Source organism: Trachinotus anak, unplaced genomic scaffold (genome assembly GCF_046630095.1).
Source record: "Trachinotus anak isolate AG129_WGS33_773 ecotype Australia unplaced genomic scaffold, CSIRO_AGI_Tana_v1 ptg000016l, whole genome shotgun sequence".
Classification (NCBI taxonomy): Eukaryota; Metazoa; Chordata; class Actinopteri; order Carangiformes; family Carangidae; genus Trachinotus; species Trachinotus anak.
Window position 1 is genome coordinate 2,520,001 of NW_027273867.1, and position 16,857 is coordinate 2,536,857.

The window sequence follows — 16,857 nt, forward strand, 5'->3', positions numbered from 1 at the left end:
ACACAGGACCCAGGTACTGACGACACTTTGTCACACCCACCTGTTGTACCTACAAAGGAAGCAGTGGGTACACGGGGCTGAGTGGGTCATCACAGTTGGTTTAACAACAACCCACATCAGCTTTCTGGCTCAGTGGTTCCCAAACCTTTTCTGTCACATTCCCTTTTGGAAGCCAGAAACGCCACTCACTTAAATCCGTTTTTATCAACATTGAACAACACAGGAAACACAAGCTGCACATTTATCACTTTCTGTTGAAATGGGTGAAATCCAAGTAAAACCTTTGCACAGACTACACTCATCAAATTCATAGACAAACATTTTGACTTGTTGTAGCAGCACAGGTGGAGCTAATAACAATGACAGCTCCATCGCAGTAACTACTGCAGTGATGCCTGCGTTTGACAAGACAAAACATCTGATGTGAAAAAACATCTCTTCAAATGAAGTTTCAGTCCACATTCTTCTACATTGTCATGTTCAACAGTTACTAGCACAGGTACATTTACACTGTGTCCTGTGATGCTGCCGACTCAACCGCCAACCAAACACACGCCGCTCAGAGGCTTGAAGGCCTTAATTTACATGCTTCCTCTTGGACACGTAATTCGTAGATGCAAGAAGATGATGTGTGTTTCTGTCAGCCCTGTTTGGTCGCCATAAATGACTGATTTGATATTAAGTTTTGGATGTCTTGTGTTTTTAAGACTAATTATATCATTATTATCTTAAAAGGGTTGACTGTGAGTTTGCAGCAATAATAATAATAATAATAATAATAATAATAATAATAATAATAATAATAATAATGATAATGAGTGACTATTTGTTAATGTTGTTATGTCCATTCAGGAGAGGTCGTCACACGCTGTGGATCAGACCTTCACTCTGTGTATCCCTCCGCCAAATGTGACCGGGACTTTGCACCTGGGTCACGCTCTGACCGTGGCTGTGGAGGACGCTCTGGTTCGATGGTAATTACCAACTACGCCTGCAGCCTGTTCTGTGAAGTATCACTTGTCACCAGCGTCTGTGTAGAGCTGTGATATGTCCATTTGTACTCCACCAGGAAGAGGATGAAGGGCTACAGAGTGCTGTGGGTCCCTGGATGTGACCATGCAGGTATTGCAACACAGGTATGACTTCCTCTCTACTTCCTCTTTCATGACAGTCTGAGATTTAAAGGATGGACTCACATTTCCGCAACTATTTTTACATGCATATGTGAGTTGAGAGAGTTCATACTGGCCTTATAGAGAACCTGTCCTGATTCAGTTCTAGTGATGTGGAACAAATCCACAGTCCTCTTTCTGTTCAAAACTGGATTAGAAAGTTCAGCAAAAGCCAGAATGAGGAATTTTACCATCCCTCTACTGAAACCACAAAGGGGGACGTTTACACACAGAAGATATCCAGCTGATGTGACTCAGCTTACACTGGAACTGCATCAGGAGATGTTTTGTGATGACAGCATCCATGAACAGCTTTAGTGTCCAGTACAGGGCTTATATGAGCCTGTCTATCGCTTACTGGCCATTTATAATTTTGCTGCCTAAGAGTCTAGTTGAGTAGTAAGCCTCAGCCGGTCATATCTGCTGAGCTGTTGGAGCAGTTTGCTGCAGTCAGTCACCAGATGATGTGCAGCACCAGTCTGAACGCCAGATTTAAAGCTGCAGTGGAGACGCAGGCTGTGGTTTGAACCTTGGTTGTGTGTAGAATTGGACCCATTTAGACTCAGTGGTTCAGTACCAGAGGACATCTGTGCACGTCCACATGGACTGTAGCACTTCTCACGCTTATACAAACACAAACTAACATATCACATAAAGTGAAGTTTGTAACATGAGCTTTTTATTATAAATGTATAGAATATGAATCATGGGGGAGGTGGGAGGGATAATAAGGGATAAATAATTAATGAAATAAATTAGTTGGAAAGCCAGAAGCAGGCTTTTTTACTGAGCACTGAACTTTACTTCTCCTTTCTCTCTCTCTCTCTCTCTCCCTCCCTGTGTTTGTGTCTGTGTGTATGTTAGACAGTGGTGGAGAGGAGGCTGCTGATGGAAGAGGGGAAGCGCAGACAGGACTTCACCAGGGAGGAGTTTCTGCAGCAGGTGTGGAAATGGAAGAATGAGTAAGTCTTATGTGGACGTCGTCATGTTCTTGTTCAGTGTTTGGTCCACACAGCGTTTCCCTCGCTGAGCTGAGTCCCTGTGTCTCCCCAGGAAAGGAGAGGAGATCTATGAGCAGCTGCGGAGGCTCGGAGCCTCTCTGGACTGGAGCAGAGCCTGTTTCACTATGGATCCAGTAAGACCACATCAGTGGTGTTTCCTACCATGTGGCAGATGTGACTGTCTCATACAGATGGGTTATTTCTATTAGAAGTTAATTATTTATACTGAATGCTTAAATACCCCCTCCTTCATTGAAGTATAAGGATTGATGAGGAAGTCTTAGACCTTGAAACTGTTACTGTTTTAGATCAGAACATTCAGGCTGATTTTTCATTTTCAACCAAAAAACAAAGAAAAAACATAAAAACAGTAAAAACAGAAAAACAGCTGTTTTTAATTTAAAATGAAAGAAATTAACTGCCTGGAAGTATACGCACCATTTTACTGTGTCTGACTGTGTGTAACTGTTTCACTGTGTCTGACTGTATTTTACTGTCTGTGTCTGACTGTGTCTGACTGTGTCTGACTGTGTCTCAGGGTTTCAGCAGAGCAGTGACTGAGGCCTTTGTGCAGCTCTGTGACTCTGGTCTGATCTATCGCTCAGAGGGTTTGGTCAACTGGAGCTGTGCTCTGGAATCTGCCATCTCTGACATAGAGGTGACTCAGCTGCACTTGGATGTTCACTGTATATAACAACAGGGCTCATTCTTCTATATCCTCCTCCTCACTCGACAGCTGAAAGCTACTGTACACTCATCCGGAGTTACCCTCATCTTAACACAAGAAACTTGACAGCTTTTTGTGGAGCTTTAACTTATACCTCATGGTGGAATTTACTCCTTTGTCAAGGAGATAACACAAAACACAGCCATTAGCATTTCTCTTGTTCTATCCACCTACAGGACCATCAGGAGTTTGGTTGTGTACCTCTCTGCTGACGCAGTAGAGTGAGGAGTGGAAATGAATTTTGTGATAAGGGTGAAACACGTGTCTGTGAACTGTAAGAGTGGTTTTGTTGTCAGGTTGACTCCAAGGAGCTGCCTGGGCAGACCATGCTGTCCATCCCTGGTTATGAGAACAAGGTGGAGTTTGGAACAATGCTGACCTTTGCGTATCCTGTAGACGGTCAGGGTGAGTGTCTGTGACTGTCTGGAAGCATGACGCATGTAATGCTTGGGCATGTTTTGTTCTGTGTTTTACTCTGATTTCCCTGTACTCTGTATTTAAGGTGGAGAGGTGGCAGTGTCCACCACCCGTCCCGAGACGATGCTGGGAGATGTGGCCATAGCTGTTCACCCTGACGACCCTCGTTACCTGGCAAGTGCCAATCTGTGACAGGACTTTAATGAGGGTGGAGCTGACTGACAGATGTTCATCTACTTACTGAATTATTGATGAATCAGTCAGTCAGTGAATGTCACAAGAATATGACACAATTAGATTTTCCAGGTTGTTGTATTCATATTCATTGCATCAGTACGGTGGCCCTAAGAGTTCAACACACTGCACCTTAAGAAAACACAAGCAAACGGACACAAACACAAACACATTCAGAAAACATCTGCATCAATGTGACAACACATGAGCTGCAAATACTCACAACACAACCAGATACACAAACACACTGCATCTTACAGGACCTACTCTCTGCTCCCCTGTCCTCCTCCATTCTTCTTCTAAATCTCCTCCAATCAGAGAAGAGTTTTCATACTTGTGATCATTTCCTGCCACCTCTGCTCTTCTTCACACCTCCTTTCCTCCTCTCTCCCTTCATTCTTTTCTCTACATTCTCTTTCTCTCCTCCCCTCCTTTTCTCCCCCTCACTCCTTGAATCCAGATGTCCTCTCCTTTCTCCCTCCCCTCATCATCTCTCCTCGTCCTCCTGCTCCCCAAGTTTTGTTCTCTCCTCTTTGCTCTCTTGCTCATTTTTCCAGGTCGACCTATAGATGGCGATATTTGCCAGTGCAGTGAGACAGACTGAGGGGAAGTGACACAAAGCTTAAGTCATATTATTGCAGGAATGGCACAGTATGTGTATCAGGATCTCTTTATCGATCACAGTTTCACATCAGTCAAACATCTGTCTGAAAAGTTTGACCTGCTGAATCCACATTTTTTTCAGGTAGCTGCAAATCAGACACTTTCTTCACTCTGGCACCAGAGTTCCCTGTGGCCCCGCAACAGGTTTTTTAGTTTTCACCCATCATGCAAACCTTAAATATCTGTGATCTCTGACCATCTATAAGCTGGCTGGTCTAAGACATGCCCCTCCTGACAACATTAAAACTGCTTGTGAGGAAGATCTAAACCTTCAACAGTCAGACAAACATATGGGATTTGATTTTCAATTTCCCTCTGTGCCAGCTTCCAAACTCTCTCATATTTATCCAGATGTGAATCCCTTCATGACAAATGTTAAAGAGGTGAAGCCACTCTGATCCACATGTTCTGGACATGTCCTGGTCTGGGATGTTTTCCAAACCATATCCCTCCCTAGTCCTCACTTTGGAGAAGAACTCACCCCTCTGCTCGCCCTTTCTGGCATTACTGGAGAGATGGATGCTCATCCGCCTCCAAACAAGTGCTGCACATTGTCCTTCTCCTCTCTTTTGTTCAGGCGTGCAGTATTACTATAAGATGAAGGGACGCTGCCCTGCCCACCTACACTCAGCGGCTGGGGGACATCATGTCCTATCTCAGCCTTGAAAAGATCAGCTGCTCAGTTTATAACTCGAACAAAAAGCTCCTGAAGGTGTGGGGACCTTTCCTAGAATACTATAAACTCTTCACTCAAACTACAGATTCTTCTCTTTGTTTTTGTCTTTCAGGTGATTTTAGTCAGTGACACAGTCTCTAGAAGTTTGTCCATTTTTAAACCCCTCCTTTGTTATTCATCTAAACCCAAAACCCGTCTTCCAGCCCCTCTCTGTAGTGCTCTAGGGGCAAGGTACCTTTTCATATAAGGGATGAAAGTAAGAGATAAGATAATAAATACTTTATTTATCCCTTTAGGGACATTCACAGTTTTTCTCCTTTAACCTTTCCACATTAAAATGTCTAAAAACAACCAGATCTCTGTTCAATATGTTGTTGTGTTGTGTTCTTACATTAAACCAAATGTTTCCATTAATTCTCAAACCAGAGAAATCAATAAAAAAAATCTCTGTCATATTCTGAACCTAAGAGACTGAGGGTTCCGCTCTTCTCTGTCTACTTTGTTCCAGGATGTTCATGGGAAGCAGTGCAGGCACCCCTTCACCGACAGACTCCTGCCCATCATCACCGACTCCATGGTGAACATGGAGCTTGGAACTGGTGAGAGCGACACTCACAGATCTGGTCTCGTCACACTGAGCGTCAGAGCCTTGTTGCTTGTTTGTGGAGGAAGGTTTGAAGCTGTTTCTGTGACTTTGTCCTGTTGTCTGTGTCCTGTAGGTGCAGTGAAGGTGACTCCCGCTCACGACCACACTGACTTCCTGCTGTCACAGAGACACTCGCTGCCACGCCTCACTGTGATCAGAGGAGATGGAACCATGGCACCCTCCTGTGGACAGTGGCTGCAGGTGCGTGAACGCTGCTGTCGTTACCAGTGTTGAGGAGATGTGATCAATCTGGACGTTTCCTCCGGCTCCGCTTCACTGTTGTTGTGGTTCTGTCTCTTTTAAGGGAGTGAAGCGCTTCGATGCCCGACAGCTGGTTATGGATGCACTGGTGGAGAAGAAGCTGTTCAGAGGAAAGAAGAGTCATGCCATGGCCTTACCTGTCTGCAGGTAGAGGAACACACACACACACACACACCCACACCAGACTTCTTCTGACTTTCTGTGTGTGTCTGCTCCTCTCTTCACAAAAAGCAGCACAGGGTCATTAAAGCACAGGGTCCATGTGTAGATGTAAGTGCTGTATGACTGTGTGTGTGAATGGGTGAATGCGGCTCACGTTGTAAAGCGCTTTGAGTGGTCAATAAGACTAGAAAAGTGCTATATAAGCAGCCCATTTACCATTACTGATGTTGGCAAATATCATAAGTTAGTATAAAAACATCATAATTAGAGATTAGATAAAAGAATATGAACTCATATATTGTACTGGGGTTGAATTTAATGATAATTTAATGATGTGTTTTCCATCAGTGCTCTGCTTTCAGCTGGTTTTGGGTGTTTTTTTTTTTTTTTTAATGTATATTATTGTATTTTATGTTTCATGTGCTAAATCGGCGTCAGACCATCACAACACACCACATACACAAGTGGTTTTGGTGCACAGTAAAGCCGTTTTTCAGAAGTAGACAGTCTGCATTGAGTTCCAGCTCAATTTAAAGGAAAAAAAACTACTGTGCGGTGAAGAACCACAGCACAACCTCTGCTTCAGTCATATTCTAAACTCATCAGGCTCAATGTGTTGGCTGTGGCTTTGGACACAAACTGTGTCACAATCAGCTTCCTGCCCTGTGACTGTAATGTTGTCATATTTCTGTGGATTCCCTCCTTCCCTTCCCTCTCAGCCGCTCAGGAGACATCATCGAACCTCTTCTAAAGAAGCAGTGGTTCGTCCGCTGCGACAAAATGGCTAAAAAAGCTGCACAGGTGAGTGGTGGCTGTGAGACGTTGATCTTTAAATTGACTTTCGTGCATTCAAGGTTTGTGTTTGCATCACACACATTTTGTTTTCATCATGTAAACATCTCATCTTTGAACGCTGACATTTATGAACTGTACCTATCAGGCTGTGGAGGACGGACAGCTGGAGATCATCCCTCACTTCTACACCAAGACGTGGAAGAAGTGGCTGTCCAACATCAGGTAGACTGTGCTGACCTTTGACCTGGACAGGATTCATGTGCTTGTACAGTGGTGTGAGGAGGAACAATGGTGGCGTTTGTGTCATCGCTGCTGGTTTGATGTGTGTGAAATGACACCACTCTGATGATGAATCAGCTCTTGTTCCAGCACTTGGGTTGTCAACAATGTCCCACTGTTTACTTTGCAGCGATTGGTGTATTTCCAGGCAGCTTTGGTGGGGTCATCAGATCCCCGCTTACCGAGTGGAGCTTCCCAACTGCACTGACAGAGGAGAGGTATTGTGTGTTTTAAGACTAACAGTGTGTTATCACTGTGTTTGTTCATCCTCTGAACAGAAGAAATTAAAGAGTGATTAGATTGATGGGTGATTATTTGGTTATTTGTGGGGCTGGAAAACCAGGAGCCCACGACACTTGTGTGGTCTGACAGCTTTGTGGACACCAAAACAGGAAAGGTCAAGGTTAGAGTGAGTCTCTAGGAGACAAATGTAAGGTCCAGTCATAATGTCCACCCTGACAGACTCGCAGATTGTGAGGCACGCTCCTGGTAAGTCCATCAGGGCTTAGTGCTGCCCCCTGTCAAACCATCAGCAGACATTCTGAGCTCTTTACGCTCACCTTCAGTAAGTCTGAATTTCTGCCTGAGGGAACCGAATTCATAGTGTTATGACATTAAACATGGTGTTACCGTGGTTACCAGTGGATGCCCTGGAAGTGTAAAAAAACCTGTAACAACGGCCATAAATTGGAAAATAAAAGATAGAAGAAGCACTAACAAGCTTAAAGGAAAAAAACCCAAAAAGAAGTTTACATGTAAATATAAACCCAGAATTCACTGTGATTCAGAGTCAGGACTGTGTGTCGTTATCTGATGACATGATCCAACATGACTATCTGTTTACAAACAGGAAGTGAAGGGAGGAAATAAAGAATGTTCAATCTAAAGTCCCAAACCCACAATTGTAGCAGCGTGTTTTTTTCCATCGTCAAGGTAACAAGGTAGTATGTCTCATTCCTCTTTATACCACTTTGAGCCGTCTCAGCCTCTCGCAGTCAGTCATCAGGTGATGTTCATGAAGTCTGTGAGGGTTCAGGACCTAGGCCGTAGGGGGGACATTGGGACTGGGCCTAAGTCTCATCCTTGAACTCTGACCTACTGTGTGTGTGTTTGTGTGTGTGTGTGTGTGTGTGTGTGTGTGTGTGTTTGTGTGTGTGTGTGTGTGTGTGTGTGTGTGTGTATGTGTGTTTCTGTGTGTTTGTTTGTTGTAGGAGCAGTGGGTCTGGGGACGGAGCGAGGACGAGGCCCGACAGAGAGCTGCTGTCAAATATGGAGTGAGGCCGGACGCCGTCACTATGACTCAGGGTGATTCCTCTCCATCCTCTCCTGTTGCAGCTCATGAAAACCCTTAGGCTATATCCACATGACTACATTTTCATTTTAGTACGAAAACAACCAGACGACCAGTTTAGCTCCGTGTAGCTCCGTCCACACTAACACCTGAAAACACACATGACATGACTGTCACATACACTGAGCATGTGTGAGCCGGTGCAAACAGGAAGCAGGTTGTCTCCTCTGAAGGAGGAAAAGCAAAGACAGTTGTAGAGTTAAAATACAGAACTGAACTGAACAACAGCTGCTGCAAAAACAACAAGGTCAGTAACACTTTCATTCATTATCCATGTTGTTTCACCACTGGTAGTCCAGGCTGATAAGAGGCAATCAGGTGCCACCGTGGGTGTCTACGTCATCGTTTCCAAAGGTCTCTGTTTCTGTCCGTCCAGACTACAACACAACCCTGGAGTTTTAGACTAAAACGGGTCCAGCAGCGTTTCTGTTTTAGGTGCTGAAGACTTTGGAGGAGAGTGGACAGAGGAGGAAGGAAGGAAACAGAGAAGAAGAGATAGGTTTAGAACTAAAACATAGAAAAAGAGATGAGTATAAAACGAAAACATAACAGCGTGGATGAAGCCTTACTCTGCACAAGGCATCACATTGAAAAAAGTGACAGCACAGGTCTGTCGCTGACTGACTGAGTGATGAAGTCCCACCATTGGCCATTTGCTCTTTCAAAATGAACTGGCACAGACAGCTTCTATTAGATCCTCACTGGGGTGTTACAGGCAGTGATCAGAGCACTTTAGCGACTGTTTTTCAAAAATGCACCTTTTGCTCAACCTCAACTGCTTTCTGAAGAAGAATCTCCAGTGTTGTCCTGTGAACAAGAGGTTGGGTCTTCCCTCCGCAGGCACACCCCTCTGAGAGATCTTGTTGCAGTGAATCACAGTTTAGTCTTCCCCTTTAACTGATGTGTTTGGTGACGACGTCAAGGTTATAAAATCAGGACTTTAGCAGCAGCTTGAAGTGACTGCTGGTTAACATGTCGTCTTGATGGGCCATGTTTCAGTCACTGTCTCAAACTTGTTCCATTGTCATGACAACAGAAAAAGGAAGAACATGCCATTGAGAACAGCTTCAATGTGAATTCAGCTGTTTTGTTTAAAAACAAATATCAGCCGCTATATTGTTACCAGAATTTTAAAATTCTTAAACATCAATATCAGTAATAATCGGTCGAGGTATTTCTACTGCTACTGTTACAACTGCTATGTAGGGGTAAAGTCTCACAGTCATACACCTCCAATAGCCAGTCAAGTTGCAGTTTACACCCATGTCTGTTCAAACTCATTCAATATATAGCTCATCCAGAAAGTCCTCAGACCTTTCACTTCCTTCACTTTTTCCTATGTTGCAGTTTTATGCTAAAATAAAAAATAAAAAAATCCCTTATCAGTTTTCTCTCAGTTGCCAACCTGACAAAGTGACATTTTAACAAATATATTAAAAAGTCAAAACTGAAATATCACATTGACAGAAGCATTCAGACACTACTCATGACTTAGTTGAAGCACCTCTGGCAGTGATCACAGCCTCCAGTCTTCTTGGGTTTGCACATCCGGATTTGTAGATTTCCCACTGTTCTTCTCTGCAGATCCTCTCACGCTCTGTCAGGTTGATGGAGATGATGGTGGACAGACACTTTCAGCCTCTCCTGTGTTGCTGTGGCTGTGAACTGAGGGTCATTGTCCTGTTGGAAGGCAAACCTTCAGCCCAGTCTGAGGTCCTGGGCTCTGGACCAGGTCCTCATTAAAGATCTATCTGTACTTTGCTCCATTCAGCTACTCCTCAGTCCTGACCAGTCTCCTGGTCCCCCCTCAGCCTGATTCTGCCTCCACCAGGCTTCACCGTTGGGATGGTGTTGTTCAGGTGATGAGAGGTGTCTGGTTTCCTCCAGATCTGAGTCTGAGAACTGAGACCAAACAGTTCAGTCCTGGTTTCATCAGACTAGAGAATCTGGTTCCTCTGAGTCTCAGAGTCCTTTAGCTGCTTCTTTACAAACTGTTACTGAGGACCCTCTGCCATAAAGCCAGGACCCTCCTCCTTGATGTCCTGGTTGTTCCAGACTTCTTCATGTCAGAATGATGGAGACCACTGAGCTCTTGAACCTTCACTAAGCCTCGACACAGTCCTGTCTCTGAGCTCTGCAGCAGCTCCCTCCTCCTCATGGTTTCTGCTCTGATCTGCATCATCAGCTGTGACACATGATATAGATATAGATATGTGTCTCTGTCCATTCAGCTCAGTTTACCACAGCTGGACTCCAGTCCAGGTGTAGAAACATCTCAGAGATGATCCAGAGAAATGGAGGAACCTGAGCTTAATTTCAAGTGTCAAAGTAAAGTGTCTGAATACTTGTGTCAATGTGATATTGAGTGTATATAAATCTACATATGTATTTTCGTATTACATCCTCATTCTCCCCGTGTCAGACCCTGATGTCCTGGATACCTGGTTCTCCTCAGGGCTGTTTCCCTTCGCCATGCTCGGTTGGCCTGAACAGGTACTGCACTTCCTCCAGCTACCCATAGTGCTCAATAAACAGCCCCGTCCCATTGTGTTATAACCCCAGCCTCCTGTCCCACAGACCACCGACCTCCAGCTCTACTATCCCAACTCTATTCTGGAGACGGGCAGTGACCTCATCTTCTTCTGGGTGGCAAGGATGGTAATGCTGGGCACAGAGCTGACTGGACAGCTGCCGTTTAAGCAGGTACTTAGATAAAGAGAAACCAAAAATAAAACAGTACACAAACACTGCTGATGAATCACAGTTTCTTTCCTCTCTCCCTTTCCTGTTCCCATCATGCCTCAGGTTCTGTTTCACTCTCTGGTGAGAGATAAACATGGCAGGAAAATGAGCAAATCTCTGGGAAACGTCATTGACCCGTTGGATGTTATACACGGAATCTCTCTGGAGGTAGGTGTCACCTGGGCTCAGTCCAGGAGGCGTGTTATTGTTAATGACTTTATGATATCATCATACTGTGATGGTTTGTACTCTGGCAGTTAAGCAATAAAGTGAAAAATTTAGAGAGCCTCTCTTCTGATTGGCTGATTGTTTTCTGAGTGATCCAATAAAAGTGTAGCAGATTTCAGGTAAACATCCAGTTAGGTTGGATGGTGGGTCCAGGTGGGCGGGGCTTGGGACATGGCTGAGAGCAGTGACTGCTTTGTTGTGACATCACAAAGCTCCAGAAGTCCTGACGGCTGGTTTTAAGGCTCAGTTTCTGAATACAGGCTATGTGCATTTCTCTGTGGACTGAGGCTTTGATATTTTCACAGTATTAATATAGAACCTAGACCTGCTTTATAATCACAAACACATGGACATCTACCTTTAGACTGGATGGGACCTTTTAAGGACAAGTCTGGTAATTATGCTGTATTTTTTTCATTGGTCACAACAAATTCTGGAAATTTCAAAGAGAGATTCAGATCATAAAAAATTCAACAGTTTACAAAAATAAATTATTTCAGTGCAAAAATGTTGTAGCATTTTCACAAACAAGCGTTGAGGTGCCGACAAGAGTTAAATGATAAAGGCTGTAAGTTCCTTTCATGTAGTTGATCAGTGGCTCTAACATTCAGACAGCAGCCTGACACAGCAAGACCACTAACTTTGAACAACAACCCAGATCAGCTTCCCTGCTAATGTCTCCTTATCTAACTTGCAAATAAAGACACGTCTCATTGCACTGTAGCTGGTTGAACAAGAGACCAAACAGTCTGTTGGCAGGCTGGATACCTAATTATCTTGTCAGCTGCATCACATTAAACAGCTTAAAACTTCCAGTTAATTATTTAATTTAGTTAATTTCGATACTGGTTCGGCCATCATTCTTCAAAACACTGTCTGTCTACAGCGGAGTTACAGTTACCAGGGTTTAAATAGTCTGTGTGTGTTCCCTCAGCTGTCAGTCACACATCAACACCAGGACACTAACGTACCAGAAATCTTGACGTGACTGTGACGTTAAAGATTTACGTCTTCAGTAGAAACCAATGGGCTTGGTGCTGAGAGCCACAGACAGAGGAGCGGAGTCTCAAAGTCTGCAGACAGACGTTGGTGGTTTGGGTCTTTTCACTGGATTTGTTGACAGTGAGAAAAGCGTTAAAATAAAGCCTTAAAATATACCACCTTAAAATATTGAGTTACATGCCTGGTTCAGTGGTTGTTCCCACAGCACAGTGTAGGTCTGTGCTGCTGTATCAAAGCATGAAGCTGCTTTTGTCAGGCACTGTATTTTGGTTTTATTTTGCAAATACATTTATGATTCCATATTCAGAAGTAGGAGTGAATGAAGAGTGTGACAGTGACAGTGCAGCTGATAGTAAGTAGGAAACAACCCGCTGAGACACACGTCTGTTCTATTTCCCTCAAAAGACATTTTGATGTGAAACTCTTTTTCCTCCCAGAGACTTCAGCAGAAAGTGATGGAAGGAAACCTTCACCCCAGGGAGCGGCTGGTTGCCATGGAAGCACAGGTCAGCTCCCCTCTCTCCTGTCTTCTTTCTGGCTGACTGAGCACACTCATTACTTCCTCTCTTATCTGCCTGCTCCATCTGCTTCCCCACAGAGGAAAGACTTCCCCAAGGGGATCCCTCAGTGTGGGACCGACGCTCTGAGATTCGCCCTTTGCTCCCACAAGATACAGGGTGAGTGACTCTCATCTCTGCTCGCTTTATCTGATGAGGCAGACCATTTGTCAGAGAGAATGAACGTGAATGTGAGAAGAAGCTGGTGCAACTTAGACTAGACTGAGAGAAAGAGAGAAGTAGGAAGAGGAGTAAGAGGGGCTGCAGGAAAGAACTGCTGATTGGTTTTCTCACATCTTTTCTCTCTCACTGGTTTCTTGTTCCAGTTTTGCAGATGAGCTGAGCTGTGTTTTCTTAAAAGTGGAACGATTTCAGTTTTTTTTTTCCACTACAGCTGTGTCACTGCACTGGAGCGATGCTTCAGTCTCTGATTCCTTCAAGAAGTATTTAGAGGTGAAAAGTCTCCGGTTGGTCTACTGTCCTCTGCTTGTGCCTGGATTCACTCCAGTGGGATAATGAATGTGTTCAGCAGATGTGATGTCATGGTAGACCAGGCCTGTGTGTGAAACCTCAGTACTTTTGTTGTACTAACTGAAATTTACACTGAACAAAAAATCTAAACACTTGTTTTTACTCCCATTTTTCACAAGTCGAAATACAAGATCTAAGACTTTTGCTATGAATGCAAAAGACTCACACACACACACACACACACACACACACACACACACACACATATATACACAGACGAGATCCTGAGGCCCATCGTTGTGCCATTCATGTGCGTCATCACCTCATGTTGCAACATCATGTACACAACTCCTGGAAACTAAAAACACCCCAGTTGTTTCAAGGCCTGCATCGTCAGCAGACACGTCACCTACTGAGCATGTGTTAGATGATCTGGATCTGTGTGTACGACAGAGTGATCCACTTCCTGCCAATATCCTGCAGCTTCAGAGCCACTGAAGAGGAGCAGGCAAACAATTGACAACCTGAGCAGCTCTGTGCAGAGGAGTGTTGATGGTCACACCAGATACTGACTCATTTTCTGATCCATTCAGATCTTTAATTTCATTTCATGAAAAATCTGAGTAAAAGTGAAAGTAAAAGTAAAAGTGTTGCATGTATATTTTTGTTGAGTGTGGGGCAGAGTATTCAAAAATCTTTATGGAGTGGCTCCATTCAAATGAATAAGAGCTGCAGAGTAAAAGTTGCTATGAACGTAGCTTTTACACAGCTTAGCGAGTGCACTGAACTTGATCCAAGTGTCTGCTAAGATTGTTTTATTGACTTTTTCTATGAGTAGATATTTCTTGGTTTAAATCAAAATGTTCTCCAGAGTATTTCAACAAGATAAGGGTTGAAGTCTTGGGGTTTGCTTCTTCAGCTTCTAGAATTTAGACCGGGGTTCTCCAACACAAGCTCGCTCCCTGTCCCTAGTGTGTGTGATGTATACATCGTAGAAACATGAAGCATCATAACCTGACTCAGTTAATCTCCCACCCCTCAGTGACACCAAATAATCATTTGTTGAACAGTCTGTTAAAACGAGTGACGCTGCTGTTGATGATGTTGACGTCCGGTACACCCAGTGTTGGCAGCTCTTTTTGATCATGTTATACTAGAAGTCAAATGTCTTCATTTATATGAACAGATGTAAACTAAACTTTTCCAACACACAGGAAATATGTTGCTACAGATTAAGTGAGTTTCGCTGTGGGCTTCAACTTGAGCTGTGTTTTTTTTTTTTTTTAAGTATGTGTGTGTTGACATTTTGGAGAATAAAATGCCCCGAATTAACTATTACACGTTCCTGTTTGTTATGTACCATTGGATGTACTGACAACTATCACTGGATTACTGAGATACTGAAGAAAACTTTAAAACGTGATGATTCCCAGGCAGGTTCTGAAGTGATAAGGAGCTTCTTTTTTCTCTGATTTCTAAACAGATTTGTGGTCATTTATTTGAAATGGACATTGGAGATAATTGTGTTGTTGGAAAGTGTAAGTCACACTGAAGCTAAAATATGTGTGACGTGTATGTGTGTGTTCAGGTTTGACTGAATTATGATGATTTTTGACATAAACATTGACACTAATGTGAGTTTCAGAAGTTTTTGGTACAAAACATGAGCTGTGGATATTGATACTTGATGACTTGTTAAATGATCTTATTCATCAGGTTTGGTCTGGAGATCAGTTTGAGTGTTTTGATATGATGTGTAATGCTAAAAAGGGTCCTCAGAGAAAAAAGGCTGGAGACCCCAGATTTTAAACACAAATATTTAAAACTTACTTCTGTGAAATGAAAAAGAAAATCCAACATAAAATGTGTTGTTTTTGTATTAGTCCTCAAACTTCAGTTCCACATTAGTACTGTGGACCAGATGACTGAATGAGCACCCGTCTACTAATGAGGAAAAACTATGTACCATAGATTTGTATTTGTATTTCTATTTCTATTTCTATTTCTATTTCTATTCACTGTCTTTTTCTTGTGCCTCAGGGGAAGACATCAGTCTGTCCATTTCTCAGGTCCTGAGCTGCAGACACTTCTGCAATAAGATGTGGCAGACACTGAGATTCACACTGGTAGTGATGGGTGACGACACAGCAGCAGTGGGAACACTGGAAGAGGTACGGCAAAAAATCCTGTGTTTTCATTTTTAACTTTACATACAACCCTGTTTCCAAAAGAGTTAGGACACTGTGTAAAAAAACAGAATGTGATGATGTGCAAATCATGTGAACCCACATTTCATTGAAAATAGTACTGTGTTCATCAGCTCTTCTTTTAACAACACTCTTTAAACGTTTGGGAGCTGAGGAGATCAGCTGCTGGAGTTTTGAAAGTGAAATGTGCTGTTCTTGTCTGATAAAGGATTTCAACTGCTCAACACTTCAGGGTCTCCTTTGTCATGTTTTTTCGTTTCATTATGCTCCAGATGTTTTCAGTGGGTGACAGGTCTGTACTGCAGACAGGTCAGTTTAGTGTCCTGACTCTTCTACTACAGAGACATGCTGCTGTAATACTCTCAGAATGTGGTTTGGTGTTGTCTTGCTGAAATATGCAAGGCATTCTCTGAAAAAGACTTTGTCTGGATGGCAGACATGTTGCTCCAAAACCTGTATATACTGTTCAGCATTAATGGAGCCTTCCCAGATGTGCAGGCACTAATGCCCCCCCACACCATCACGGATGCTGGCTTTTGAACTGTGCACTGGTAACAAGCTGGATGATCCCTCTCCTCTGTAGCCTGGAGGATGCAGCGTTCATGATTTCCAAGAAGAATCTGAATATTTGATTGGTCAGACCACAGGACAGTTTTCCATTTCAGCTCAGACCATCTTAAATGAGCTCAGGCCCAGAGAAGTCAGAGATGTTTCTGGATCATGTTTAGATATAGTTTCTTCTTTGCATGGTAGAGTTTCAACCTGCATTTGTGGATGAAGCAATGAACTGTGTTCACAGACAATGGTTTTCAGAAGTGTTCCTGAGCCCATGCAGTGATTTCCACTATAGAATCGTGTCTGTTTTTAATGCAGTGCTGCTGAGGACCTGAAGATCACATCAGATCTCCGTTCTGATGCTCGGTTTTCAGCTTTTTCCCTTTGCCGACAGAGATTTCTCTGGATTCTCTGAATCTTTTAATGATATTATAAACCATAGAGACTGTTGATACAAGGCAAGATGGATCCATGCTTTCATATTGTTGACACCAAATTCTGACCCTACATCTGAATGTTGCAGAAGAAATCGAGACTCATCAGACCAGGCAATGTTTTTCCAGTCTTCTATTGTCCAGTTTTGTTGATCCTGTGTGAACTGTAGCCTCAGTTTCCTGTTCTTAGCTGACAGGAGTGGCATCTGGTGTAGTCTTCTGCTGCTGTAGCTCATCTGCTTCAAGGTTCAACGTGTTGTAAGTTCAGAGATGCTCC

At 43.4% G+C, this 16,857-nt stretch overlaps 1 protein-coding gene across 1 annotated transcript in view; it reads left to right on the plus strand.

The window, feature by feature from the left end:
• Positions 1-16,857, plus strand: part of vars2 (valyl-tRNA synthetase 2, mitochondrial) — a 29,216-nt gene that overhangs the window by 1,446 nt on the left and 10,913 nt on the right. Inside the window, exons 5-24 of the mRNA XM_071501038.1 lie at positions 853-974; positions 1,070-1,136; positions 2,037-2,134; positions 2,226-2,307; positions 2,712-2,831; positions 3,197-3,305; positions 3,403-3,491; positions 5,399-5,489; positions 5,610-5,737; positions 5,841-5,944; positions 6,679-6,760; positions 6,900-6,976; positions 7,164-7,251; positions 8,245-8,338; positions 10,807-10,877; positions 10,962-11,087; positions 11,190-11,294; positions 12,794-12,862; positions 12,955-13,033; positions 15,425-15,555. Coding sequence (XP_071357139.1) covers positions 853-974; positions 1,070-1,136; positions 2,037-2,134; positions 2,226-2,307; positions 2,712-2,831; positions 3,197-3,305; positions 3,403-3,491; positions 5,399-5,489; positions 5,610-5,737; positions 5,841-5,944; positions 6,679-6,760; positions 6,900-6,976; positions 7,164-7,251; positions 8,245-8,338; positions 10,807-10,877; positions 10,962-11,087; positions 11,190-11,294; positions 12,794-12,862; positions 12,955-13,033; positions 15,425-15,555 — 1,932 coding nt within the window. The remainder of the gene's footprint in view (positions 1-852; positions 975-1,069; positions 1,137-2,036; positions 2,135-2,225; positions 2,308-2,711; positions 2,832-3,196; positions 3,306-3,402; positions 3,492-5,398; positions 5,490-5,609; positions 5,738-5,840; positions 5,945-6,678; positions 6,761-6,899; positions 6,977-7,163; positions 7,252-8,244; positions 8,339-10,806; positions 10,878-10,961; positions 11,088-11,189; positions 11,295-12,793; positions 12,863-12,954; positions 13,034-15,424; positions 15,556-16,857) is intronic.